General features: G+C 51.2%; 9 protein-coding genes across 9 annotated transcripts; 6 read left to right on the top strand and 3 right to left on the bottom strand.

The window, feature by feature from the left end:
* Positions 1-275: 275 nt before the first annotated feature.
* COCMIDRAFT_101165 (uncharacterized protein) lies at positions 276-1,517 on the bottom strand (the record flags this gene model as incomplete). Its single annotated transcript, XM_007691984.1, has 2 exons — positions 276-760; positions 821-1,517. 2 exons carry the CDS (start codon positions 1,515-1,517, stop codon positions 276-278), a joined length of 1,182 nt encoding a protein of 393 aa, XP_007690174.1.
* A 2,544-nt stretch (positions 1,518-4,061) lies between these two features.
* COCMIDRAFT_38728 (uncharacterized protein) lies at positions 4,062-5,370 on the top strand (the record flags this gene model as incomplete). Its single annotated transcript, XM_007691973.1, has 2 exons — positions 4,062-4,590; positions 4,706-5,370. The coding sequence occupies 2 exons, from the start codon at positions 4,062-4,064 to the stop codon at positions 5,368-5,370; spliced, it is 1,194 nt and encodes a 397-aa protein (XP_007690163.1).
* A 1,871-nt stretch (positions 5,371-7,241) lies between these two features.
* On the top strand, positions 7,242-13,299 carry COCMIDRAFT_101135 (uncharacterized protein; the record flags this gene model as incomplete). Its single annotated transcript, XM_007691983.1, has 10 exons — positions 7,242-7,289; positions 7,340-7,427; positions 7,487-7,557; positions 7,618-7,850; positions 7,902-9,637; positions 10,439-10,616; positions 10,681-11,866; positions 11,916-12,260; positions 12,311-13,088; positions 13,154-13,299. 10 exons carry the CDS (start codon positions 7,242-7,244, stop codon positions 13,297-13,299), a joined length of 4,809 nt encoding a protein of 1,602 aa, XP_007690173.1.
* A 534-nt stretch (positions 13,300-13,833) lies between these two features.
* Positions 13,834-14,160, bottom strand: COCMIDRAFT_101218 (uncharacterized protein; the record flags this gene model as incomplete). Its single annotated transcript, XM_007691982.1, has 1 exon — positions 13,834-14,160. The coding sequence occupies one exon, from the start codon at positions 14,158-14,160 to the stop codon at positions 13,834-13,836; it is 327 nt and encodes a 108-aa protein (XP_007690172.1).
* Positions 14,161-14,708: 548 nt separating this feature from the next.
* On the bottom strand, positions 14,709-15,836 carry COCMIDRAFT_7229 (uncharacterized protein; the record flags this gene model as incomplete). The annotated part of the gene is made up of 4 exons (XM_007691962.1): positions 14,709-15,011; positions 15,081-15,609; positions 15,690-15,718; positions 15,792-15,836. 4 exons carry the CDS (start codon positions 15,834-15,836, stop codon positions 14,709-14,711), a joined length of 906 nt encoding a protein of 301 aa, XP_007690152.1.
* A 1,290-nt stretch (positions 15,837-17,126) lies between these two features.
* COCMIDRAFT_101189 (uncharacterized protein) lies at positions 17,127-17,744 on the top strand (the record flags this gene model as incomplete). Its single annotated transcript, XM_007691981.1, has 1 exon — positions 17,127-17,744. One exon carries the CDS (start codon positions 17,127-17,129, stop codon positions 17,742-17,744), a length of 618 nt encoding a protein of 205 aa, XP_007690171.1.
* Positions 17,745-18,417: 673 nt separating this feature from the next.
* COCMIDRAFT_28198 (uncharacterized protein) lies at positions 18,418-20,765 on the top strand (the record flags this gene model as incomplete). Its single annotated transcript, XM_007691969.1, has 5 exons — positions 18,418-18,545; positions 18,814-19,397; positions 19,465-19,604; positions 19,658-20,140; positions 20,205-20,765. 5 exons carry the CDS (start codon positions 18,418-18,420, stop codon positions 20,763-20,765), a joined length of 1,896 nt encoding a protein of 631 aa, XP_007690159.1.
* Positions 20,766-23,429: 2,664 nt separating this feature from the next.
* On the top strand, positions 23,430-24,895 carry COCMIDRAFT_101185 (uncharacterized protein; the record flags this gene model as incomplete). The annotated part of the gene is made up of 2 exons (XM_007691980.1): positions 23,430-24,040; positions 24,100-24,895. The coding sequence occupies 2 exons, from the start codon at positions 23,430-23,432 to the stop codon at positions 24,893-24,895; spliced, it is 1,407 nt and encodes a 468-aa protein (XP_007690170.1).
* Positions 24,896-25,379: 484 nt separating this feature from the next.
* On the top strand, positions 25,380-26,422 carry COCMIDRAFT_28196 (uncharacterized protein; the record flags this gene model as incomplete). Its single annotated transcript, XM_007691968.1, has 2 exons — positions 25,380-25,413; positions 25,467-26,422. 2 exons carry the CDS (start codon positions 25,380-25,382, stop codon positions 26,420-26,422), a joined length of 990 nt encoding a protein of 329 aa, XP_007690158.1.
* Positions 26,423-26,784: the final 362 nt, after the last annotated feature.

The raw sequence follows: 26,784 nt of genomic DNA, 5'->3' as shown, positions 1-26,784 counted from the left end.
CGATAACAGCTATGCGATGAGTGGATTACACAGTACGTGCTACTAGCTTAGGTCTGGTTGGGATACGGAAGAATGCAGATAACACCTCGGTGCCTGAGACTAGAAAATTGCTCTCGCCCAAGATGTAGGAGGCAGCACTAGCGATGAACGGCCCGTGGAGCGTGCAGGTGGACTAAAGCCGGTTTGACACCAACACCACTGCTCCGGGCGCATGGTGAGTTTGATCCAACATCATTCAATTATGAGAAACCTTTTGGAGGCTAGGCCAGGGTGGTTTACTTTGCAGCCTGTTCGTCCATATGTTGTATATGAGATGGGAGCACCACGGAGTCGATGTCCGAATAAATCGCTCGCAATTTCGACCGAAGATGAAATGCTCCAAAGCACTTTTTGTGCAGAATAAGACCGCCTTGATGTTTGAACGTGTCGGCCGTAGCTTTGGCCGGGTCGCAATTGGTTCGCTTTACATGGGCTGCCATCTCTGCATAGTCGTGCGATTCGAACGTAAGAATCTCAGCAGCATTTGCATGATCGTACAGTTGCTGAATACTCAAAGTAGTCCCGGAAGCCGCGCGTCGTACTGGGTAGAGATTGCTTTCTAGGAGGAAGGAGATGAATGAACCCAAAACCATGGCGCGACACTTTTGCTCACATGATTCGTCGACTTGACACACATAGACGTGTGTGATGTCGTCTAAGATATCGTAGAGAACATCAAGCATGGCTGTAAGAGTGGCTTCTCGGATTTCCATAATCCGTTCTTTGAGAGTGTCAGTAAAGCATGAAGGCGTTTTTAATAAACAAGGGCAAGGCAGCTTACCAAGTAGTGCTGGTGGCATATGAAGCGGAAAGGCCTGGCCATTGTCCATCATTGCATTCCCACGTTGATCTAAGCCAGTCCTTTTTACCACAAACTTGGCAAGGTTTTGGAAACTGTCCTTGTAGCCAAAGGTCCATGCCACAAAGAACCAGGCCGGATGACAGCGTTCCCCTGAAGTGGTATCAGGGTAGTGGCACTGAGCCCATCCGTAGAGATCCAAGAAGGGTCGAACCAGCTTGACAAGGTCGTATCTGTCGCACACGACTGAAAGTTGGAGAAGGGCATCGATGGTGAGTCCATTCTTCTTGGGCAATTCGTGGAAGCGGAGATGAGCTATTCGGAGGGCAATGTGCATTGCATCTAGCTCATCGTCGGGTAATGGGATAGCAGCGGTTCCGTTCTCATTCCAGTGCCGCTCGAATATCTTCTTCCACACCGGACTGGCTAGGATCATGGCTGTCCTAGATACCTGGACGGGCTGGTGGCCCGACGAATCGGTGCCCAAGACCAAGATGGAGTCACCGCTGTCATCAAAAACAATAGTGGGCTGCAATTCCGAGGCATCAATGTGCCGAACCTCCGAAGGCGCAACTTCGTCATCAGAAGCTTCGTCGGGGCTGCCAAGTAGTGGTGGTGGTGATGATGCGCTCTCAGGGGCAGAGCGGCCCCGAAGAAGAAAGCTGGAGCCCCAGAGCATTCAGCCAGTCTCGGTTGCCTGTCGTGGAGGGAGATGGCAGCAGGGTCAGAGTCTCCCGGGGCGCGTACGGTGACGTACTCGCTTGTACGGCTCAAGATGCAGTGTTATTGTTGCACGTTGTTGCACATGTTTTCATTGAGTGAACGCGCAGGGACACACGGCCCGTGCTTCAGAGCCAGTGTGTTGATTCAGCCGCGCGTCAAAAAGAACAGGCCAACAACATAGTCATTTCCATCCGCGCTCCCTTTCGCCGCCGCTGAGGTCTCTGTGCAGTGCCACCGCAGACAGGGGCGACGAAGATCCCAAGGGCTTGCATATACACACCCATTTGCCTGGGGGGACGTACATACACACGACTTACAGCTTTGCCGACTCTTAGCCGACCCCACGTAGGACGTCTTGCCACAGCAACCCTCAACCACCAGATGCAAGCCGACGGGAGCAGAACCGACACGGAGAGTACGATAAATGTACTACGTAGGTACTCCAGCCAGCCTCCACAGCAGTGTCCCAATGGAGACTACGCGCTTGGGCCACGGAGCCGTCAGCCTCGTAGTGTGTAACATCAGCCCTATCCTTGGTGCGAAGTGAGGTAATGACTCCTCGCACTACCCGCTACAGACAAGGCCAATACAGTGACATCGAGCGAATCATGATAACACACTCCCTCTGCTGTTGTTCACCGGCCCTCGCTCAGCCAGCCTTGATACGATGTCCTCCACTGTCACGAAACACTGCTCTCACAAGAAGCCAAGGTGAACATCCCATTTCAGCTCAAGTTGCGGCACATGGCGGTTATGCGAGTTACAATGCGTATTCTCTGCAGTCCCATGCATCGAGCGCAAGTTCGTCGTGCAGTGTCAAGAGGAGTCGACGTGGAGAGTGGTCCTTGCAATATGAAACTGTTCAGGTGACCCCTCTTCCCCCCGTAATGTTGATTGTGGCCAGCCGTCTTATTAGGCCGCCTACAGGAGAGGCACGAGCTACCTAACCTGTTCAGAGCTAGGGACGGAACATGTACAGTCAGGCAGGATTGCACAAACCAAACACTTGAATCATCTTCAAGTGTCCCCCCATTTTGCAGCGCAGCCGTACTACCTTACAGAACGCATGCATTGCATACGCGTACTGTAACGTTATATTGTGTATTGCTTTAGGCAAGCTCAGCACGCCCAAAGGGTATCCACTGTGGCAATCCACTTGTCCGGTCAGACTTGCTCCGATTCTTCACTGCTCTGCATAGCATATGCTACCAAATCTGGAGTCAGGTGCAGGCAAATTAGTCGAGACTTGGGCACATCCTGTGGGAGCTCCATGGTCACATTACCAAGATTCGACGTGGGTAAAGCCGAACGTTATCTGCAGCGCACGCCTGAACAACGAACGCTGAGTGGATAGTGTACATTACCTTCCTTGACTGCATATGTCCATCAAAGGCAATACTAGTACCACTGGAAGCTTCGATGATCAGTGCCCAAGTGCTACAGACAGACCAGCATGCACAGGTCGTTTCTGTGAACTAGACGTCGATCGACACATGGTGTTACAAGGATGTTATTGATCGGAATTTAGCGACTGTTCGCTTGTACCGCAAGCGTAGCCCGTTGCACAACGCTGGCAAGAGCAAGAGAGCAAAGTCATAATACAGCGTTTCAGATAACGACGCAGACTTGGTTACATTGTCAGGCGGATGGACCGGGACGAGTCAGTAGCTTGGGCTTCATCAGCAAAGTCTTAGCACGTGCGCGATGATCTCCAGCAACGTTTAGGATGTTGGAAGCGAAACTTTATCATGGCATCATCGAATCACGGCGAGTTTCAGCCTTCGGAGATTCGGCAGTCATACTATGTTCATACTGCATGTACAAAGTTCTTCTGAACGCCACTATTTTCCAGCCCTCGCCCGACGAATGAGACCGGCAGAAGCCGGACTGTACATGTGAGATCCGGTCCAGCTAACATATTACGAGCCGGCCGGCATTGTGTGCATGCCCTGACCGTAAAACTGCTACCCCGGAGTGATCAGAGCTTTTGGGCAAAGCGCATCCTAACGCCCGATATAGTGTTTATGAGCGTGTCGTTACGGGCAGTGGCTAATTGGCCCAAGGATGTGGTTTGGCCACAACGTTCGTTAGCCAACCGAGCTGATCAGGGCCACACGCCGCCAAGTCAGTATTGAGACGAATTGTCGGACAGATTCTACGCCACAAGAAGCTTCCATCAATGTGACCATAGCTTGCCGCGTCTGGAAGGGTTTGCTCGATTGCATTGGCTGTTACTCATGATCCCGGAAACGGCTAATCCCCTCCTCCGCTATCCTTTTTCCATCGCATGCAAAATGCAACCCTAGGGTACCTAACTGAAGACTCCTCCTACTCCAAAGCGTCTTATCATGTGGTACAGGAATACAGAGTACCGTATCAGACGTCACAAACGCTCACCCCGGAAATAGCACGTCACGCAAGGCGAGATGCAAGGACGTTGAACTAAACGTAAAGGAGTCGAGCGCGGAAGTCCAGGCTATCAGGTTCTCGGCACCAGCCAATGTCTTCGGCTGCCGACTCGCTATTCAAGCCCCCACCAATCGTCGAATGCCTTTCTGGACCTCATTGTCTCGGCATTGGGAGGAAGATCCAAGTTTCACATCGGGTGTGTCCAGACTGTCTCCAACGACACGATCCGCAACAGCTCCGCGTGTGGGCCAACAACAACTCTATTGCTATTCTATCCATCAACGAGGAAACTGCGCGTAAGCAGGTCCTAAAGAGAAACATCGAAGCGCGTGGGCGTTACCTGTGCGCCTTTGAAGATCCCGATTACCAACATTGTCGGTGGCGACTGCTTGACTTGAGCCTCCGCGGAACCCGTCTCGACTGCCCTTCTGTTCGCAGAAAAGGCACTGCCTGCTCAAAGTGCTGGAGGAGACGACTACGGAAGATCAGGGTTCTGCAGTACTTTACGCCAACTGGGCTCTGCCATGAGGTAGTTGATAAAATCGTCACGAGGTCGGCAAGCTCAGAGGAGGGCAGTGAGGAATCCGACGACGATGTGGAGGGCTACAACACAATCCTAAGTTCAGACCCTACATAACTTGGATTAAACCTTCAAGGTAAGTAATCTTCCTGTTGATTATATTGCTACTAACACTGCAAGACTCATCGCTGTACGATTTTTGCTTGTCATGCGAGCTCCGCCTCCAAGGACCCACTGCCTACTCGGCGCTGCTTGTGACTCCTGTCCAGAAGGACAAGAACAAGGCCCAGAGATATGCTCCTGGTGTAAGAACATGAGCTTCGAGGAGCTACACAAGCGGTCAGCAACGCTGCCAGACACGGAATCAATAAGTCAAGTCATCAACACATACAAACGCCAACTCGAACTGGAAACTGCGGAACGCATCAGAAAAGGCTGGTCATTCCTGTGTGCTTGTAAGGATCCAGAGTACCGTTCTCAGTCATGGCGCCGCAATTTCAACCCAAAGGATTCGCGTCTGTGCGGTACGGTGCGCCATCGAGGCCAGCTCTGCGTGCGGTGCTACCGCAAAGCGCGGGAGCAAAACTGCACCTGGCTTGAAGAATTCGACGGCGACCGTCTAGGCTTTCCCTGCGCATTCGATGACACGAGGTTGCGGCGCCGCATCGATGCCAACTGGAAGATTGGTCCGCTGGATAAACACGGTCAACCCGATCCGAGTTGGGAGCGAGATCCCAGACGAGATGGCCGCTGTGAGAGAACGAAGTTGCGCAACCAGCTGTGCCAGAAATGCTTCAACCGCATGTGCGAGATTCGAGGGTTTGGGAGGTTTTTTGACTCGGAGTGGGGGACATTGCATAGGAGATATGGTGTACGGTAGATGCTCTCTTTGTCGACAATGCGGACATCGCTGCTTGGGCCCTACCAGGTGTATGATACCACTGTTAAGAAGCGGTTGTACGTTTTTTTCTAGGCGAGTACGTAGCAGCACATTGGAAGCGCTGCTCGTCTAGGACGGAAATCCCGTGTTTTACTAGTAAGTTCTGATGGGCATTTGCGGCGGCGTTTTTGTGTGTAGTTTAGCGTATACTTATTAGATTGTGGACTACAAAGTCAAAAGTATGGGTGGGTTACAGATCGAATTTCTACCTGAGGAGATGGTTTGGTGTGAGGAGTTTGGGTTGGATCGAAGAGCTTTCAACACAGCCTCGAATCATGTTCTGGAGCAATTTTTTACTAGGAAGTTACAGACGCCGAGTATTGTGCGTTGGTGGACATAGTTCTACACTAGTTGTATAGTTTGAGATACAGAGAAAAATACAAACACACAACAAATACACCTTCCCTGTCCATACCTCTCAGCAGTACATCAGGATTCTCTCATATCGATAAAGATTCTCGATGCCGTATCGTAATGGTATCACCTTCACAGCCATAATGTGCTGATAATATTGGGATTACAAAGCCTGGTATGTAAATCCTTCTTCGTACTGCGATGCTGGAATCCAACTGTGATTTGATATGGTATGTAGCTATTAGTCTTCATACTTGTAACATCACACTTTCTAAAGATGCCTTTTGTTCATAGCATAATGTATCAGTGCATGAAGTTACAGAAAAGATATCTTGTGCTGATCAAATATTCTTCGGGTGTATGTTAGCTGCCTCGACACCAAGTTGTAGAAGATGCAAGCCGAATATTGTTAGGTTCTGAAATTTGCCCCCCAATAATTTTTTATTAATCTAAGAACATATTCTCAAGCCACCGAGATCATTGGTAAAGTATCTAATCTGAATCGTAGCCGCATAAATTCAAGCACCTGCATGTTCGGTTATTCATAGTGAGCAGCTAAAGAAGAGTGGCTTCTGTACGGCATTACTAGAACCTCAGGCTTCTGGATTTCTCACTTGAACACATAAGTTCATGGCTATGCATTTGCAGTGTCTTCTATTGGAATCCGTGATCGTGATTAATAGCAGCCATCAAGTAACTGAATCCAGATTCGGAAAAAGACTTTTTGACCACGCAAGCAGTCAAACACAAAAGCGGACCTAAAGCCGGGGTTCTAGTCAAGGACGTTCTGCTTTCAGCAAGATGAAGCAAGAATACGTGTTAGGCCCGACTGAAAGCTGCTTGTTGGCTAAACATGTCCGAAATGAAGCTACACAATGTGGTATCCTTGACGATATAAGCCCATTACTCTGCTGGTATCTAGGGATGGTTTCAATAATATGCAAGGTGTTCTGGCAAGGGAAAAAGGATAGCCGGAATAAGTCGCGCCGAGGGCGTCCATGAATCAATTTTAGAGAGTTTCAGACATACGATGTATATTGGCATGGTACATTATTCCAGCCATGTCCGACTCGACGCACACTTAGTACACGAGGCGGAAATATCAAGCGGATAGGTAGTACAGTGTTGAAGATGTTGCATCGTCGACCCGCATTATTGCCACATGACGTTGACGCGGAAAAATCGGACAGCGAGGCTGGACTGGCCTTCTAGAAGTAATGGTGTTCCTGCACCCCTCGGCCACGTCATCCAATCAACGGTGCCGGGGCGTTAGGACCCCTCCGACATGCCGCTTTCGGCCTCAATAAATTGTGAGCACAAAGACTCATACGTCTCCATACTACTCCCCGAGCCGTCTACCGCCTTACCTACTGTGTGACTCACGGTTACATTGTTAAAAAGGACGCCGTATCCGGATTTGCTTCACTATCACAACTTCATCGTCGGTACTTAGCATCATGGACGGAATCAAGAAGACGTTTGCGCAATGCAAGAAGGAGGGCAGAGTGCGTTTCAGTATCGATTTGGAGAGGAATTGATTGTTGACAACTCCTAGTCTGCCCTCGTCACATATGTGACTGCTGGCTTCCCTACCGCCGAAGAGACACCCGACATTATGTTGGCCATGGAGGCGGGCGGCTCAGGTATGCGCTACAAGCGATTGCTCTGGGAACAGGATGGGACAAGCAATTAATGCTTCCAGACATCATTGAGCTCGGCATGCCCTTCACCGATCCCATTGCAGACGGTCCGGTCATTCAGACAGCCAACACTGTACGTTGACTCAATTCGCCACTCCCCGCATCAGCCCCACCTGACACAGTGTGTCTATAGCAAGCTCTCAAGAATGGCGTCACGATTTCACATGTCCTCCAAATGGTCCGCGATGCGAGAAAGCGGGGTCTCAAGGCGCCTGTCCTACTCATGGGATACTACAACCCACTGCTGAGCTATGGCGAGGAGAAGATGTTGCAGGATGCAAAGGAAGCCGGTGCCAATGGCTTCATCATGGTAGACCTCCCGCCTGAGGAGGCTCTGCGCTTCAGGAACTTCTGCCGCAGCTATGGGTGAGTTTGGTAGTCAATTGCACCGAAGACGGAACTGATTATGCCGGGCAGCCTCTCTTATGTCCCTCTGATCGCGCCAGCTACCTCCGAGCACCGTATGCGCGTCCTTTGCAAGATTGCCGATTCCTTCATCTACGTCGTCTCTCGTATGGGCGTCACTGGCGCTACCGGAACTATGAATGCCGCCCTTCCCCAGCTCCTCGACCGCGTGCACAAGTACTCTGGAAACGTGCCAGCGGCTGTTGGTTTTGGTGTCAGCACGCGCGACCACTTTTTGAGCGTGGGCAAGATTGCTGAAGGTGTCGTTATTGGCAGCCAAATTATCAACACCCTGCTCAAGGCTGCGCCTGGCACTGGCGCAAAGGCGGTTCAAGAGTACTGCGACGGCATCTGTGGAAAGAGCAGCCGGGAGACGACACGCGAGGTTGGCATCATTGAGACTTTGAATGATGCCAAGGAACCAACTGGTGTTCACGTAGACAAGGTCATTACTGACGCCGATACACCCGATGGACCCGGCCTCGCTGACCAGCTGGACATGCTCAACACGGAGGATGCAAACGGAGATGATGACTTCAAAGAGAACCACAAGTTTCCGGCACGGTTTGGTGAGTTTGGAGGTCAGTATGTGCCTGAATCACTCATGGATTGTCTTCGGGAACTTGAAGAAGGCTTTAATTCAGCGATCGAGGACCCCAAGTACTGGGAGGAATACCGCTCATATTACGAATGGATGGGCAGACCAGGACACTTGCATCTTGCTGAGCGCCTCACTGAGCATGCTGGAGGAGCGAAGATCTGGCTGAAGCGAGAGGACCTCAATCACACGGGAAGTCACAAGATCAACAATGCACTCGGCCAGGTATTGGTTGCGAGGAGATTGGGAAAGACTGAGATTATTGCGGAAACGGGAGCTGGCCAACACGGTGTTGCAACGGCGACTGTGTGCGCCAAGTTCAACATGAAGTGTACCATTTACATGGGCGCTGAGGATGTCAGGCGCCAGGCTCTCAATGTATTCCGCATCAAGCTGCTTGGAGCACAGGTTGTGGCCATCGAAGCTGGATCTCAGACTCTGCGCGATGCAGTCAACGAGGCCATGCGTGCTTGGGTTGTGAATCTCGACACGACGCACTACGTTGTGGGATCTGCGATTGGTCCTCACCCGTTCCCGACAATTGTGCGCACTTTCCAGTCGATTATTGGAAACGAGACCAAGGAACAGATGCAGGCAAAATGCGGCAAGCTTCCCGACGCTGTAGTTGCGTGTGTTGGTGGTGGAAGTAACGCGGTAGGAATGTTCTACCCGTTCTCCAAGGACCCTTCAGTCAAGCTTCTGGGTGTCGAAGCTGGTGGAGATGGTATTGAGACGGGACGGCACAGCGCGACGCTTTCTGCGGGAACCAAGGGTGTTCTTCACGGTGTGCGAACCTACGTTATCCAGAACAACGACGGACAAATCCTCGAAACGCACTCTGTATCTGCTGGTCTCGATTATCCCGGAGTTGGGCCGGAGTTGGCCAGCTGGAAGGACAGTGACCGGGCAAAGTTCATTGCATGCAATGATGCTGAGGCTTTTATTGGTTTCAAGCTCCTGTCTCAGCTGGAGGGCATTATCCCCGCGTTAGAGACATCTCACGCCATCTACGGGGCTGTTGAGCTGGCAAAGACGATGAACAAGGACCAGGACATTGTCATTTGCGTGTCTGGACGCGGCGACAAGGACGTGCAGAGCGTTGCTGAAGAGCTGCCCAAGCTGGGACCCAAGATTGGCTGGGACCTCCGATGTAAGTTGAGCGTGAATGGTAGTATTGCGGATGACATGCGCTAACCGTGAATCTAGTCTAAGCGGTCAGATGAGCGTGGAGAGGGACTTGAGATATGTGCATGGATGTATGGTCATAGCATGTGCTTAGATATGGATCAAGTAAAGACCAAGTTTGATGTGTAGTTGTACCATGTGCATGAATGCATGTAGTGTGGGCACGTGAGTCGGCAAGTGTTATCTAATCAGCAGTAGGCACCAAGTCACGTTTCGATGTCTGATTGGCGGGCGGTGCGGGCGGTGCGGATGGTGGCGGCGACTAAGGCTGCTGCAGGTGAATGCAGGCATTGGCTAGCTGGATGCGATACAGGGCTGAGGGTTCCTACATAGCACACATGCGCACCCAAAGCCACCCCCATGTGGGACGTACGCGCGCGTGATGGTTCAGCTGTATGTATAGGTACTACTAGCAGCCCTCCATCTCGTCTGTCTCATCGGTGAGGGTGTGGCAGCGGCGGCGGAGGGTCAAGGGGAGCCAATCGACGGCCCACATGGCCGTGCTTGGCCGCCTCACAGTTCGCGGTGACGACAACGCACCCACTTCCAAATCCCCCCGAGCAACCTCATCCATGCCGTGTTCCAGATGCCGCAGCCCACATCACATGGTTGCCTGCCACTTCTCCGCTCGCCTACTTGCATTCGCTGCTCTATTAGCCCGCTTGCTGCCCTAGCCTCCACAACAACCCGCCCACCGTGGACGCCTTTCCCTCCCCATTCCGTGACGGTGTGCCCGACCAGGCCTTTGAGCTTCAGGACCTCGCAGCCCCTACCCAATCCCTCGAGCCCCGGCCGCACCGCGATACCAAGAAAGACCAAAAGCGACGCCAGAAGCTCGAGCAGCTTCGCGAGGCCGACGACATGAAGTTCTCGCACAGCCTGCAGTTTAATGCAGTGCCCGACTGGAGCAACCACTACATTGCATACAGCAATCTCAAGAAGCAGTACGTTCGAACCTGCAACACCGACATGCCGCGAGCATTCAGGCTAACGTGCGCTTGCCCATAGAATATACAGCCTCGAGACTCAGATCAACCAGAGGAATGCACATGTCGACGCCGAGTCGTCACCCCTGTTGAATGGCGACGCCGCCGACCCCGACAAGGTCTTTACCAATGCCCTTGACGTCGAACTCGAGCGTGTCACGTCCTTTTACAAGCTCAAAGAAAATGAAATTTACGAAGAAATGAGTGCACTGCTCGAGGATGAGGAATCGTTTGAACACCACCAGGCCGAGTACAACGAGGAGAATGAAAACGCCCCGCCAGGCAAGAAGATGCGCAGTGGGAGTATTTTCAAGTCCATTGGATTCCAACGCCCGCGCGCAATGAGCGGCACAAGTGGTCACTCGACAGACCACGGTCCCGAAGACGACTCGGACGAAGACATGGACGAGACATCGCGGCTGCGTAAGAAGAGCCCGGATGGCCAGCGCCGACGTCGGCGGACCAACGAGGAGGACATGGCGGCCTCGCACGCTTCCTCGAGACGGATGAACAGCGTTGCGTTTGACGACTACCACGACATGGCCTTTTCCGCACTGTACGATGAGGGTGTGTCATTGAAGAAGCGCACTGTCAGCGTATATGTTTTGCTGTGCGAGCTGCGATCCTTTATCCAGCTCAACAAGACGGGATTTGAAAAGGTTCTGAAAAAGTATGACAAGATCTTGGACCGGAAGCTCAAGAAGACCTACCTAACCAAATACGTCTACCCCGCCTATCCCTTCCAGCAAAGCACCATGGACGAGCTGTCACGCAACCTCGAGCGCATAGAAGCCGCGTATGCCAAGATTGGTACAAAGGGCGACATAGCAGAGGCCAAGCGCGAGCTCAGACTACACCTCCGAGAGCACGTTGTTTGGGAGCGAAATACAGTATGGAGGGAAATGATTGGCATTGAGCGCAAGGCGCAGGCAGCCAATATTGGCATTACGCAGACCTTGCTGGGCCGCGAAACTACCGGTGGTAGAGTGCGGCGGCAGGGCGACGACGACGAATCAGACATGAAGGAGGTGGACACGCCAATTGGAAGATACAGATGTCCCCAATGGCTCATCAGCAAGCCCTTCTGGATGCTCCTTACTTGCATTGCCATTTTTGTGGTACTGCTAGTAGTGCCAATCATGGAAAAGCCTGAGCAGCAGAATTGCCTGGCCATGGTTGTCTTTGTTAGTTTGCTCTGGGCGACGGAGGTATGTTGAACCGAGTCTGGACTAGTCACTCTGAGGCTAACGAGAATAGGCGATTCCTCTGTTTGTCACATCACTTCTAGTGCCATTCCTGGCTGTCACGCTTAACGTTGTTCGAAGCGATGTCGAGCCCCATCGCCGACTCGACTCCAAGCAGGCTGCTTCGTATGTCTTTTCCGCCATGTGGACACCAGTCATTATGTTGCTTTTGGGCGGTTTCACTATTGCTGCTGCGCTTTCCAAGTACAACATTGCCAAAATGATGGCCACCCTTGTGCTTAGCAAGGCGGGAACCAAGCCAAGAACTGTCTTGCTGGTCAACATGTTTGTTGCTATGTTTGCCAGTATGTGGATCAGTAATGTAGCCGCACCTGTACTGTGCTTCTCCATTATTCAGGTATGTTCGTCGATAAGAATTCTGTTGATGATAAAGCTGACATTCGCCAGCCCATTCTGCGCAACCTCCCTGCCGACTCCGACATGACCAAAGCGTTACTGATGGGAATTGCACTCTCATCCAATATTGGTGGAGCTGCATCTCCCATTGCCTCACCACAAAACCTGATTGCGCTCCAGAACATGCAGCCCGAACCCTCTTGGGGTGTTTGGTTCTTCGTAGCCCTTCCCGTATGCATCATCTCCATTTTGCTCATCTGGGTACTTCTCCTCGTCACCTTCCAGCCCGGAAAGGGTACCAGCATTGTGCCTATCCGCCCACTCAAAGATAGATTTACTGGTGTCCAGTACTTTATCAGCATTGTCACTATTGTGACCATTGCGCTCTGGTGCGTAAGCCATCAGCTCGAATTCATATTTGGCGACATGGGCGTCGTGGCCATCATCCCCATTGTGCTCTTCTTCGGTACGGGAATCCTCACCAAGGAAGACTTTAACAATTTCCTGTGGACCATTATCATTCTCGCTGCGGGTGGTCTGTCGCTTGGAAAATCAGTCAATTCGTCTGGTCTCCTACACACGATTGCCGAGTCCATCACTGCTGGTGTCGAGGGCATGAGTCTGTACGGGGTCCTCGTTGTTTTCTGCGCGCTGATCTTGGTCGTGGCGACGTTTATCAGTCATACCGTCGCAGCGCTTATTGTGCTGCCGCTGGTGCAGCAGGTAGGACAGCAGATGGCGGAGCCGCACCCGAATCTGCTTGTCATGGGCGCGGTACTGATGGCGAGTGGAGCTATGGGATTGCCTACTAGCGGGTTCCCGAATATGAGTAAGTTGACATCTTTCCGTCGAAGACATTTTTTGTTGGGTAACAATACTGACGAGTGGAATTAGCTGCTATTATGATGGAAGACTCTCGAACGGGCCAGCGGTATCTCGCCGTCAAGCACTTTTTGACTCGCGGTGTGCCTGCTTCCATTATGACGTTTGCCGTGATTGTCACGGTGGGCTATGGCCTTATGCTTGCCGTGGGATTTTAAAAGAAAACGGGCTTTCGACATGGCCTTCATTTTTTTTCTACTGGCTTTTGGATGGGATACGTTGTTTTCAGAGCATCTTGAGCGTGTGGCGTTTACCCGTTTCGCTTTTCCACGCTTTTTTTTTCTTTTTTTTTAGATATCGAAGGATATATTTGCGTTGCTTGTATTCTTCCGGGAAAAAAAAGGTAGCGGAGTGGCTGTTCTGACTGGGACTATGTTAGATGGAGACTTATAAGTGAAATGAGTTAGATGAATTTACCCACACGCACTAGCCAAAAAAAATTAACGTGTTAGTTTGGAGAAGAGGAAAAATTCGACAAACTTTTGTGTCCGCAAGCAGTATTTTCTTATTTTATTTTTCATGCCACATGAGGGTCTGAAGGTAGTGAGTGATATCAGTATCTCTTCTTTAATTTCTATTGTATGAAATTCCAAATTAGATATGATCGTGAACGGATAACTTACTCCTTGAGAGAATACTCCAAAAGAACACCCTAAAACAAACACTCTAAGGAGATACCACAGCTAATGCTGTTACTCCTTGCTCTCCACCTTGACCACCTTGAACACCTTGAACCCCTCCTCCACTTTGTTGTCCTTTTTCGCGCTCTTACTCACAGACTTGATCTTCATTTTCAGCGCGTTGCTAACGCGCTTGCTGCTCTTCTTGAGCAAAATGGTGGGGTTGCGAGCATCCTTCTTTGCTTGCTTCGCTGCGGCAAGGTCGCTCATGGTGGACAGATGTGAGGACGGCAGAAAGGCATCAAAGGTATTCGTGGAAATGGCACGGGAAGTGCCTTGGTCGTTCGTGATGGTGATTGAGGGGATGGAGGGGGAGTTGTTAGAGCATGAGGATAACATGTTGAAGTTTGGGATTTGGTGTTGAAGAGGGAGGGAGAGAGGGGTGAGTTAGTAGGTATATGTAAGTTGAAGTTGTAGTGGTATATGTAGGTTGAGTTAGTGGCTGCCTTGGTTAGTTGTCTTAGTGAGTTTGTTGAGTTTGTTGATGGATATAAGAGTGAACAGGAAAACGATGTGCATCTATATATGTGTTTTCATGGGTAGTGTGTGTTGATGTCTGAAGTATCGTTTGTTAGCAGCGACTGTTGTACTTGTACGGTGAAATGCATGGTGGAAAGGTTAGATCTGGGAGAGTCTTAAACATGGTGAGTTCACCATGTCTGAAATGTGTATCAGTGTTCTTGGTGTCGGATGGTAGCCTGTATAGCAGTCTTAATGGGTGAATCCAACTCATAAGATAGTACTTTACAAAGAAGTGAGTATGTACTACTGGTTGGAATGGATCAATATGGAGAAGACATTGCATATAGCCATGCCTTGGCATTAATGTCGAAAAATGAGATCCTGAGTGGAACATGCTGTTTGACATGTCTCAACATTGGGACATTTCACGCTCCCCTCGACCACTCATTCTCCACAGACGGCTGCCTGTCGCGTCCAATCTGTGAGGGGAAAACATGGTCAGTGTGACGAATGCCGTTTTCAATTGCACGTCCAGGGGTCTGCCCATGGTCATCTTCAGCTTCTTCCTCGATGCGATCCGAGTAGCGGTTGTAGCCAGGAACATAGTCAATGGCACGCCGGGAGTCAGCATCACCGCCTTCGTCACCAGCAAGGACGCGAGAAAGGCGGTCTGGGACAAATTTATGGAGCCACGAATCCTGTTGGGTAGGTATGGCGATAATGGCAAACTGCAGGGCAGTGTCAGCACATGCAGCCCCTCAGGAGAGAAAAAAAAAATCTTTTTTGGAGCCACGAACCTGCCAGAGAAAGACCATACCCACAACGGTCATGAGTAAGCCGGCAATCTTTTGCTCCTCAGCTTTCCACGCAACCAAGCATCCGCTGGCTCTACCATGGTACGTGGCTTCGCATGCACGCGAATCATGGGTGCGGTCTGGAAAGGGCCAAGCCATGTCACGTGAGTTTGCCAGGCCGCAGCAACTAAAGGCGTCCTGAATCTGTTGAATGGCGGCTGCATCCTTGTGCCTGAACAGCGTCTGCCAGCGCTCTCGCAGACCGCAGTCTAGGCTGGCAGCAGGGGCAACATGGGTGCCGGACAGGGTGATGATGACAGTTGAGTAGATGAAGATGAGCGTGTTAGCGATGATGACGAGCGGGGGTTGCTGGGTGTCGCCACGGCCCAGTCGCTGGTGGCGCTCGCGGCGACGGGTCAGGCCATAGCCCAGTTGGAGAAGCAGGCCAGAGACAATGGGAAGCGCCGTGGTGAAGCCGGTCAGCGTCTTTGCGATGGGGACGGAACGGGCGTTCGCACGGGAGGCAGCGTAACTGAGAGTGTTAGCGCTAGTGAGTGGGCTAGCATGGCTGGCTGGCTGGGCGAGGGAGTGTGAGTGCAAACCGATACATACCCAGCAAGTGCAGTCGCAATTACAAGATACTGCGGGGCATATGGTTAGCAGGGTGCAAATAACACGTGGGCGAGGTCCTAGTGGCAGTCTGGGCCGGCTTACCAGGACGCTTAGGCATGTGACGATTTGCTTCTTGGTGTATGTCATGCTGGAGCGGGTGGGTTGGTTCGGGCTGCTAGTGCGGATATCACGAGAGAAACGGGTGGTTGGGATATTTTGAGCGTATGTAAGAGAGAGTAAGAGGGTGGGGAGAGAGAGAGAGAGCGGGAGGGAGAGGGAGAGAAGGAGAGGCACATGTCACGGCACAGGCAGAGCGGGCAGAGCAGGCAGGCTATAGGCAAACGGGCGGTTGAGGCCTGTGGTTGCACAAGACCAGGGCAGCCCGCCGTCTTCCCATTCGGCAGCACGAGGCATGATGCAAGACGCTTGTGGTATCAGGCTGGGCGGGCCATGTAAAGATGGTGTTGGTAGTGTAGAATGGGTGGTGTAGTGTATGTGTATGCGTATGCGTATATGCAGCCGGCCAGGCACCTCAGGTCCGCGGACGGGGCAGACTGGGCTGGCCACGACATAAGACGAGAGGCCACGCAGACACGCGAGGCGGTTACTGCCCGATGACGCAGCAAGGGAGCTGCAGCATGAGGCCGACTACTCGAAACGCAGGCCGGCGTGGGCGACGGCGGCGTATCACCCTCGGCCAGGTGGTGAGAGGCAGTGAATGGTGGTGTGCGCATGTGCGGGAACAGCGGGGCGCACACCATGGGACGGCGCGTGATTGGCCGGCGGGCGGCTAGTGCGAGGTTGGCGGTGCCTGTGTCTTCTCGATCTCTCGATCCCAAACTTCTGCTCTGCGACGTCATGCCATGTTGCCCATCGTATGCGCACTGTAGTGTACACTCCCATCCAGTGGGGCTTTTGGTGCACATCTCCCGAACCTTTCCAGCATTCCCCAGTCCCAGATTCGACCGTTTGCTTCCCGTCAAACTGCCGGCTCGTCGCACCCTCGTCCGGTTGGCTCGACGCAATCTGACGGACTGACGGACTGACGGACTGACGGACTGACGGACGGCGCTCTGCTCCTACATGCACACACACACACACACATACACACGCACACACGCACGCACGCAGCTGCTCCCTCCTGCACCCGCACCCGTGCAAATGGCCGTCATCCAGCCTGTCCGTATTATTCATGGATGCCCGTGGCCAGTGCTCGTTTGCCAGTCTGCAAACCCCGGCCTGCCTGATTTATCCCCACCTAGTGTTATTATTATGTGTGTGTGATGCCAGCCTTCAAATGCTACCCAGGCCCCCTTTGCTGTTTTGCTTTGCTTTATTTTCGACTAATTCACTCTTCCCCCCCTCCCCCCCCCTAGTCTGACCCAACTTGACCTCAGCTCGGCATTCACAACTGCCCGCTGGTGACACCTACTCGTCATGCTTCTCTTCTCCGCCCCGCCATGCGACTCTCTGCTGCCTCGCGGCCCAGCAAAACAAACCATCTCTAAGCGACTCGCCCTCCCTTTCTGGTCCACCACGCCTGCCTCCATCCCTCTCTTGCCGCGCACCCCCCAAAAGAAAGCCTCGCGCCCACAACCACCACCACGCAGAGGGAAGCAATCCGCCCTCCAAACTAAACCCACCCAAATGTCCCCCCATGCAGACTCGCCGCGCTCCTCGACTTTTGCTCCCACCTTGGGCAGCATTCCAGAAGTCTTTGAGTACGACCCCCTGGACGCTCGCCACCGCCCAGCCTCGCTCAATGACGTCCCAGAGACCCCTGACGCTTTCTTGCCAGAGGCCTCAATCGCGAGCCCGCCCGCTCTTACCCGCGCTACTTCATGGCCTGCCATTATCCAGGCCCCTTCTCGCAGAGTGGCTTCCTCGCTTGCGGTTTCAAAGGCCCTCCGCAGGATTCTCGAGGCCGATCGAGCCCGAAGAAGGCGCATCATGAAGGCCTACCTAAAGGCCATTGTTTTTCTCAAGTACCTCTGGCATGCCAATGAACGCTACGGACATGTCATGGCCACCACCGGTATGTACATGCAACGGTGATGGGGGTTAGCAAAAGTCGGTTTCACAGGCGTTATCAGGCACGAGTTCCAGGGCTATGGGCGCAAAACTACGCGACTCCATCACGATTGTACACGATTGAACGGTTTAATGAATAGCTGCTGCAAACGGCGCATGGTCTTGGGCGTTTGGCAGTTTGAAGCTCAGAGTGCCATAGGTTGCGACTACGCAGTGTATGGAAAAGGGCACCTTCTTTATTTTTTTTATTTTTTTTCTTAATACCCATGTTGTGAATCTATTCCCTACTCTTACTATAGCGTGCACTATTCAACTTTTGCACCGTTAGCAACATCACAAACCCTAGGTTGAATATCACATTTCCCAACATTACATCTTACCCACCAATTAAATCAGCACGCTCCTCGTAATTGCATAGGATCTAGCGAATGTAAATGTGCGTCTAGAAAAGAATCCACAAATTTGCTAGCATACAAATTATCGCAAATAGCCGACTAAGAATCGCCCAGCGTTCCTGCGGCATTTCAATTACCCTATTCCCGATTGGCTGCCGGCTATACCCACTGGTAATCGCGCGAGTCATGCAATGCTTGCTTTCATCCCACCTTTCTAACACCCCACCCATCACCATCTGAAGTTTCACCGCCTACAGGTTAGTTGTTGGACACAAAGATAAACTCAAACATCTTCACGCGTTATGGTATCAATCGATTCTTACTTTCTTGCTCTCAGATTTGTGCGAGAAGGATTCCCAATGAACTGTTTCACAGTTAGTCCAGCCACCCGAATCTTATGCAGCCGAGGATCAGCTTGCCGCCCAGAGGGGTAGGTCGACATGATATACAACTCCCGGAATTCATGCAACCCACCATTTCCCTGGATATCCTCTCATGATGCGGACAGTTGTGCGAACTTCCTGGCGCTCCTGCTCCAATCTTCCCCTTTCAAAACATCTCTACCCCACACAACGAAGATGTCTCGCTTCAGTCAAGGGCCCAAGTATCAAGAATATAACAGTTATTGACCATCATTACGAGTAACGACGCCCTCTTTGCTACCAGTGTCGTCCTGGCCACCACTAACAACTCCAAAGTGCAATCGTCGTCGGAGCAGGAGGAGCAGGTCTCCGCGCCGCCCTAGGCCTCACAGAAGCTGGCCTCAAAACAGCATGTGTATCCAAGCTATTCCCCACCCGCTCCCACACCGTCGCCGCCCAAGGTGGCATCAACGCTGCCCTCGCAAACATGCACAGGGACGACTGGCGATGGCACATGTTTGACACCGTCAAAGGCTCCGACTGGCTCGGCGACCAAGACGCCATACACTACATGACGCGCGAAGCCGTGCCTGCAGTCGTCGAATTGGAAAACTACGGTATGCCCTTTAGCCGCACAGAGCAAGGTACTATTTATCAACGGCCCTTGGGTGGTCAGACCCTCAACTATGGAAAAGGTGGGCAGGCGTATCGGACGGCGTGTGTGGCGGACCGCACGGGACATGCTATGCTTCATACGCTGTATGGACAGAGTCTGAAACACGGTGTGCAGTTTTTTATTGAGTGGTTTGCGCTGGATTTGATGATGGTGGAGGGGAAATGCGTGGGGATTACGGCGATGAATATGGAGGATGGGACGTGTCATAGGATGTTTGCTAAGAATACAGTGTTAGCTACTGGAGGTATACTTTCACCTAGTTTACCCATTCCTTTTCTTCCTTCGTGTGTACATACTGACGGCAATTCAAGGCTACGGGCGAGCATACTTCAGCGCCACGAGCGCTCACACAAGCACCGGAGATGGTAGCGCCATGGCTGCCAGAGCTGGCCTACCACTTCAAGACATGGAATTTGTCCAATTCCACCCGACTGGTATCTATGGTGCAGGCGTATGTATGCTCGATTTGAAGTCACTAATTCAAAATACTGAAATCGTTTCTAGGTACTAATCACAGAAGGTGCCCGTGGTGAAGGCGGCTACCTCCTCAACTCTGAAGGCGAGGCATTCATGCAAAACTATGCTCCCGTCTCAAGAAACCTCGCATCCCGCGATGTGGTGAGCCGAAGTATGAATCTGGAAATTCTCAAAGGCCGTGGGTGTGGACCCAAAAAGGACTACATTGAGTTACAGCTCATGCACCTTCCAAAATACATTATTGAGGAGCGCTTGCCAGGCATAGCAGAAACAGCGGCAATATTTGCTGGCATAGATGTAACTAGGCAATGCATCCCGGTGCTGCCAACAGTTCACTACTGTATGGGTGGGATACCAACAAACTACCACGGCCAGGTTTTGGATGTAGATCGCCAGAGTGGGAAACAACGTATTGTGGATGGCCTGTATGCAGCAGGTGAAGCAGCTTGCGTCAGTGTCCACGGTGCAAACCGATTGGGTGCCAACTCTCTGCTTGACATTGTTGTTTTTGTGCGTGCACCCCGGAGACGGAATATCCATATTCACCGTACTTTCTACTAATGTATCCATACAGGGCCGAGCAGCTGCACTCCACATCTCGTCACACCACTCCCCCGCAGCACCGCACGAACCAACCCCGGAAACCATTGGCCTCGATGCCATCCACGAATTAACTTCCTTCCTCACCCATTCCAATGGGTCGACCCCCACGTCCGCCCTGAGAAGCAAGATGCAATCAACCATGCAGTCCACCACAGCCGTCTTCCGCACCCACGGCACTCTTGCTGAGGGCCACGCTCAGCTCCACTCCTTGGAGAACCAATTCGCCACAGACCTTTGTGTAACAGACAAATCCCTCATTTGGAACTCCGACCTCATTGAGACACTAGAGCTGCGCAACCTACTCACCAACGCCTCTCAGACAAGTACAGCAGCGTTGAAGCGGACGGAGAGCCGGGGGGCGCATGCACGAGAGGATTATAAGGAAAGAAACGATGAAAAGTGGATGAAACATAGTCTTACTTGGCAGCGTGGCATAGGCGAGGAGGTCGAGTTTGGCACGAGAGAAGTGGTCATGAAAACTTTGGATGAGGACGAGGTAGCCAGTGTGCCACCTAGAAAGCGATACTATTAGTTATGGGCGCGTTGACCCTTTCTTTTCGCTGATATGGAGACAGCCATGCTAGATGTAGAGTAACAGTTAGTATCATCCACCCCAACACAATGCCCAGTTTGTGTACGCGTTCGCAAGACAAAAAAGATTCACTTTGCAGGTTATGGCTAAGCGAGTGCTACACAATGCTTTACCCAAGTCAGAGGGAAAATAAATAAACGCTGCAAGTTTCAGCTCCCAAGAAAAAGAAAGCAAGGAACGCAGCATCAGATGGCTATCAAGGCAAAGAGAAGAGCTGGACGCATTTCCCCTATCAGGCTAGTAATCAGTCGCTTGCATCCTCATGCTATAGTGTAGGTATGCATAATCATATCCGATTTGAAGAGAAAAGAAATTCAAAGGCCGGATACCTCGAGATGGTAAGATAAGAGAGTTACATGTTGTCTTCGTCAGAGACCCGATCGGTCAACTGCACAAAGCACACATACAAGCTTTCCGAGATCGAGAACTTCTACGCCATGATGCTTACCACCTGTCAAACCACCTGTGAGCTCACCGCCATGTCTGATCTTTCACTTTTATTATAAAGTCAATCCTCCTCACGAACTCGGTCTTGCTTCCACCTCAGTCACACCTTTTGATCTTGATTTTGCTTCTTTCCTGAAAAAACAATCTTTTCAATCACGTTGCTTGACAGTAACAACAACAACAACATTGCCCTTTGCAAGATGGCTGAACAACCCCCCACCTCAAAGGAACAACCGGGCAAGGACATGGTGACTGAAGTCGGGGTTGCATCTCCGAACGGGCTCTCGGATGGATTGGCGCACGAAAATAGGGGACTGCAGTCATTTGACGGTGTCACGAATACGGTGGGTGGGCTTGCGGGTGGAATGGCGAACGGAACCGCGAGGACGCAGCCATCTGATCAGAGCAAGAAGACAGTAGATGAAGTCGCGGTTGCATCTCCGAATGGGCTCGCGGGTGAACTTACGCACTAAACTGGGGGGATGCCACTATTCCCCCGCCACTAACGGACAAATTGGGAATTTATTTGATGTTATCGTTTTTTTTTGTTCAGAGCAATGCCACTGCCTGCGGTACCATCTCAGGTAGTAGGGATGACCATCTGGGCATCCCAGTAGGACATGAAGATTCTTCAGTACCTCTTTTTATCAGACATTGACGTTTTCTCGCCCGTGCACTGGTCGCTTTTCTCGAGCGTAGCAAGTAGGCAACCTTTTTTTTTTTAAAAAAAAAACCCTATGCCAGATACTAGTATAGCAACTTGAGCCCAAGCCAATGAAGCACGTTAGAAGAGTCGCTGTCACGTGATGCCGTTTTTTTCTTCCCACGCTGCCAAGACACCTTTTGTGCATGACATTGCTGAAAACGACTTGCAAAAAAAGAGTAAAGAAAAACAAAGAATGGGAATATGGAATGCGAGGTTAGATTCAGGATATATATCCCTGATTACAGCCTGTGGGCGACACTAAATAGGATTGCAGCTATTGATGTATATTACCTTGCCCACCCTCTGCTTGCTTTACCTATCCACCGCTGGCTGATCTGATCTGGCAATGATTGTAGATGCTGCCACTTGATATAGTGCTGACGGAAGAGGAATATTCCTAATATTTTAGTATAGCTACGAATGTTAAGATTGGAGGTTCTCACTGCTTTTTATATTAGATTTCTTCCTATATAGATGATCACTTGGAATTATCATGATATGTCGCTAAATTTGCGTAGGGAAGACTTTATTCAGTCCACTTTTTCATCACATTTACCAACTAGATACAGTACGATGATACAGCTTTACAATAGTCTCTATATGAAAAAATTCGCTCTGAAAACAAATCTTCCAATCTTCGAGCCGTTACGCCATTTTCTCGAATACAAAGGCACACTACTCCAAAAGGTCTCTACCTTTCAAGATTTTCTTATTGTGAGCACTAGGCTCTAGGATATTTCAATAAATAGATAACACTTGTTCCCTGTATGTAAATTGAAATGATGAGATACTGTGGCGTCAATTATCGCGTTATATCATGCTCGAGTATCTGCATGACAAAAGAAGAAGTAGTCAACTATGGTAATGCGCTCGAATATACGTACACAAACAATCAGAAACGAAGAAGACATCACTATCATCTTCAGAAACCAGCATCTTGTACGTGGCACACTAGTGTAGTTTGGAGACGTCAAGCTCCAAGATCCAAACTCTACATTTCGTCAGCATAGCGGGGTCTAACCATGATAACCCGACCCAAGCCGCTGCTCATCCAACCCCGCTTTCGGCGGTACCATTCAAGCATCGAGACGCAAATCCTTCGGGTTTACATTACCTTATCGCCTCATTCTGTAGCATTCGTATAAGCGCATATACACGTGTTAGTATTAGGCTCGCCCGAGTATGGGAGTCTTCATACCAATCGGCTGGTGTTCCGCGCTAGTACGGTTCTTCTACCTGCCACGCTCTAGTACACACCCCACGTCCCGGATGTGGGAGCGGGGTCATGATGTGCGTGATAGACGGCGGGTTGGAGATAAGGGTACTTGGTTGGAGAATGAGGCACATATTTTGGAGGCGTACTTGATCCATTGCTTCTCTATTCTTACAATACTATTTTTCCGAGTAGCAGTAAGTAGATCTTATAATACCTTGCTTGCATAGGGGCAACCATGTTTCGACCGCGACTCAGCGGAAAAGGACTACAACATGTATACGGCAGGCGGAGCCTCACTCATGGCTTTGGGAGACCTGGGATTCGGCTCAGCTCCACGACTACGCTTCCACGGACAAGAGAGACGGCGAGACATGCACCGGCTCAGCAACGGGTGCAGTACCCGCTTTCGGTGATGCCGACACACATGTTACTCCGCTCTCTATTCGTTGCGACCATATCATCTAACAAATTCCTGCTGGTACCATCACTGAACCTCTTATCCTTCTTGTCGAAACCAAATCGGAGCTTCCTGTTCAATGTGGATCGGAATCCGATTCTAAAGGCGATTTTGAAGAGGACATTGTATAATCAGTTTTGTGCCGGAGAAACAGAGAAAGAGACGCAAGCTTGTGTCAAGCAGCTCAAGAATCTAGGTTTCAAGGGTGTTATCTTGACGTATGCAAAGGAAATGGTGTTTGATCACAAAGCAGGCTCTGCCAAGGATCATGGTTTGGAGAAAGGTGTTGATGAAAAGGTTGTGGTGCATGATGCGGATATTGAATCGTGGAGACAAGGAACGCTGCAGACGTTAGATTTGATTTCCAAGGGCGATATTCTGGCGTTAAAGTCAGTGATTTGCTCTTTGAATATACACAAAAAGAAAAGCAAGACTAATGTCTGAGTAGAACAACAGGCGGTGGCCCAGCCGTCTCCGCAGCATTCAGTCAAGGCAACCTTCCACCCCAGCAAATGCTCTCGGCCCTTGAAGAACTCGCTACAAAATGCAAGGAACGCGGCATCCAAATCATAATCGATGCCGAGTCTCAGCACTGGCAGCACGGCATCGCCCGCACCACCTTGGAGCTAATGCGGAAATTTAACCGCGAAGGCAAAGCAGTCATATACAACACATACCAAGCCTATCTCAAAGAAACATCCGCCGTAGTTCAGCAACACATGGCCGAAGCTGAGAAAGACGGATTTACCCTGGGCCTGAAGCTCGTGCGTGGCGCATACATTCTCTCTGATAATCGCGCCTTGATCCACGATACGAAGGAAGATACTGATAACGCGTACAACACTATAGCACAAGGCGCTCTCCGCCAGCGGCTCGGTCCCTTTGGAGGGAAAGATCGCCCCTTTCCATCGGTGAACCTGCTCCTCGCATCGCACAACCGCGAATCCGTAATGGCGGCTAGTGCACTGCATCGCCAGCGGCTGGAAGCTGGGCTGCCCACTGTGCCGGTTGCGTATGGCCAGCTACACGGTATGTCGGACGAAGTCAGTTTCTCGCTGCTTGCGGAAAAGGACAAGGGTGGGGTGTCGCCGGAGGTGTTCAAATGTACGACATGGGGTAGCATAGGCGAGTGTGTGGGATATTTGCTTCGGCGGGCGGTGGAGAATCGCGATGCGGTGCTTAGAACGAAGGATGAATTTGCAGCGCTGAGGAAGGAGGCTAGGAGGAGATTTATGTGGGTGTAATTTAGAGATAGAGTGTAGATATGGTGTTCTAATTTCACGTATTATGCCAAATGGTCTCCAATCATTCGCAGTTGGAAGATAGTCTGGAAGAAGATCAGTGTGCATGCATCAACAGGTTATCTCTAGGTTTTAGTTTTTGAAATTATTATCATTTGGTGGGACATGAGGTGGAACAAAACGCTCACGCAAAGTACAAGGGCGTGATTCGAAATTTCTGTGGTGGCTAGCTCACCCCTCACTATTTGATCGAATTAGGAAAATGTATTCGCTTCTGAGATAGCGCTAGCTGCAACATCAACATAAAAGGGCAAGCAGTGGTGGTTCGTTCGTAGCAAACACAAACTTAGCAGGAACGAGTTTAAAATTACCAATACGTCCCTTGCTGAAAAGATCAAGTTACTCTAGGTCAGCGAAGCACAGCAACATACACCCCCACCCACCCACCAATCTCCAAGACCCGACTCTCACGACAACAAATGTTATTATGGCCCAGAACAGGCTCTGCGTCCTAGGCTGCGGTAAACACCTTTAACTCCCATCCCCCTCAAATCAGCATACCAACCATCTTCAGGCAACCTCGGCACCCCCATCCTCTCAGGCCTCCTCAACTCGCCCAATGCCACCCAATTCACCCACTATACAGCCTGCATTTCCTCTGCCAGCTCCGAATCCCGCCTCAGCACTCTCTTCGCCCAGCACATCACTTCAGAAAAACTCTCCATAGCCCGCTCCACCCCCTCCATCGCCCACGCAATCCAACACTCAAGCATAATCCTCCTCGCCGTCGACCCCTCCCAAGTAACTTCTCTCCTCAACAACCCGGAGATAGCCTCATCTTTCCACCTCCATTCTCCCGACAAAACGCCCAAAAACGAAGACGGGAAATTAGTAATAAGCGTAATAGCCGGTCTCTCCACCACACGCCTCTCCACCCTCTTACCCCCTTCCCCCTCGTCCTCCCCTCTCCCCACCACCGAAACCAACCCAACCCTCCACATCCTCCGCGCCCTCCCCACAATCCACGCCCAAATCTCGCACTCCCACACCGCCATCCAACTCCCCCTTCCCAGCACTCCCCCCTTCCCAACTCACCATCTCGAAACAGCCACTACCCTCTTCTCCAGCATAGGAACCACAACGCTCATCGCCGAATCCCACATGGCCGCCACAACAGCCGTCAGCGGCTCCACACCCGCCTTTTGGGCCGTAATCGTGGATGCAATGGTGGACGCAGCGGTTGCCGTAGGACTACCGCGGGCAATGGCGCAGGAGCAGGTGTATAGGAGTATGGCTGGGAGTGCAGAGATGTTTTTGCGGGGATGGAAGACGGGCGAGGTGAGGGATATGGGGACGAGTCCTGAGGGGTGTACGATTGGGGGGATCATGGTGTTGGAGGAGATGGGGGTGAGGGGTGTGGTGGGGAGGGCGGTGAGGGAGAGTGTTACGATTGCTAGGGAGATGGGGAGGGAACAGGATGGGCAGGGACAAGGAGGGGGGAGACATGTTAATGATACGAGGAGGGTGTGAGATGATGAATGGGTGTTAGTGGGATTGTAGATAAGTCAGGTGGAAAAACATCACAGGAAAAAGACAGTAACAACAGAAAATAAGCATCATCAGCATCTGATTCAACTACCACTATCTACTCACTAGATGTAGCGCTGCACGTCATCAAACCGCCGTAGCGTAAACGTACACTGCACCAAGGGTATTGTGGCGTACGAGCCAACTTTGAAACTCCTTTCCTGCCTGCAATCCATTTGACCATGCTAAATGCACCCTTTGCTGCAAATCGAGGATATTTCCCACCTGTTGCTCAACCGAGCAAGCTTTCCCAGTGATAATTGTTAACGCCAAGATTTGATAACATGTAACAAAAGAGATGATGA

This window comes from Bipolaris oryzae, assembly GCF_000523455.1.
Source record: "Bipolaris oryzae ATCC 44560 unplaced genomic scaffold scaffold_115, whole genome shotgun sequence".
NCBI classification, from domain to species: Eukaryota; Fungi; Ascomycota; class Dothideomycetes; order Pleosporales; family Pleosporaceae; genus Bipolaris; species Bipolaris oryzae.
This window is presented reverse-complemented; position numbering and strand designations above follow the sequence as displayed.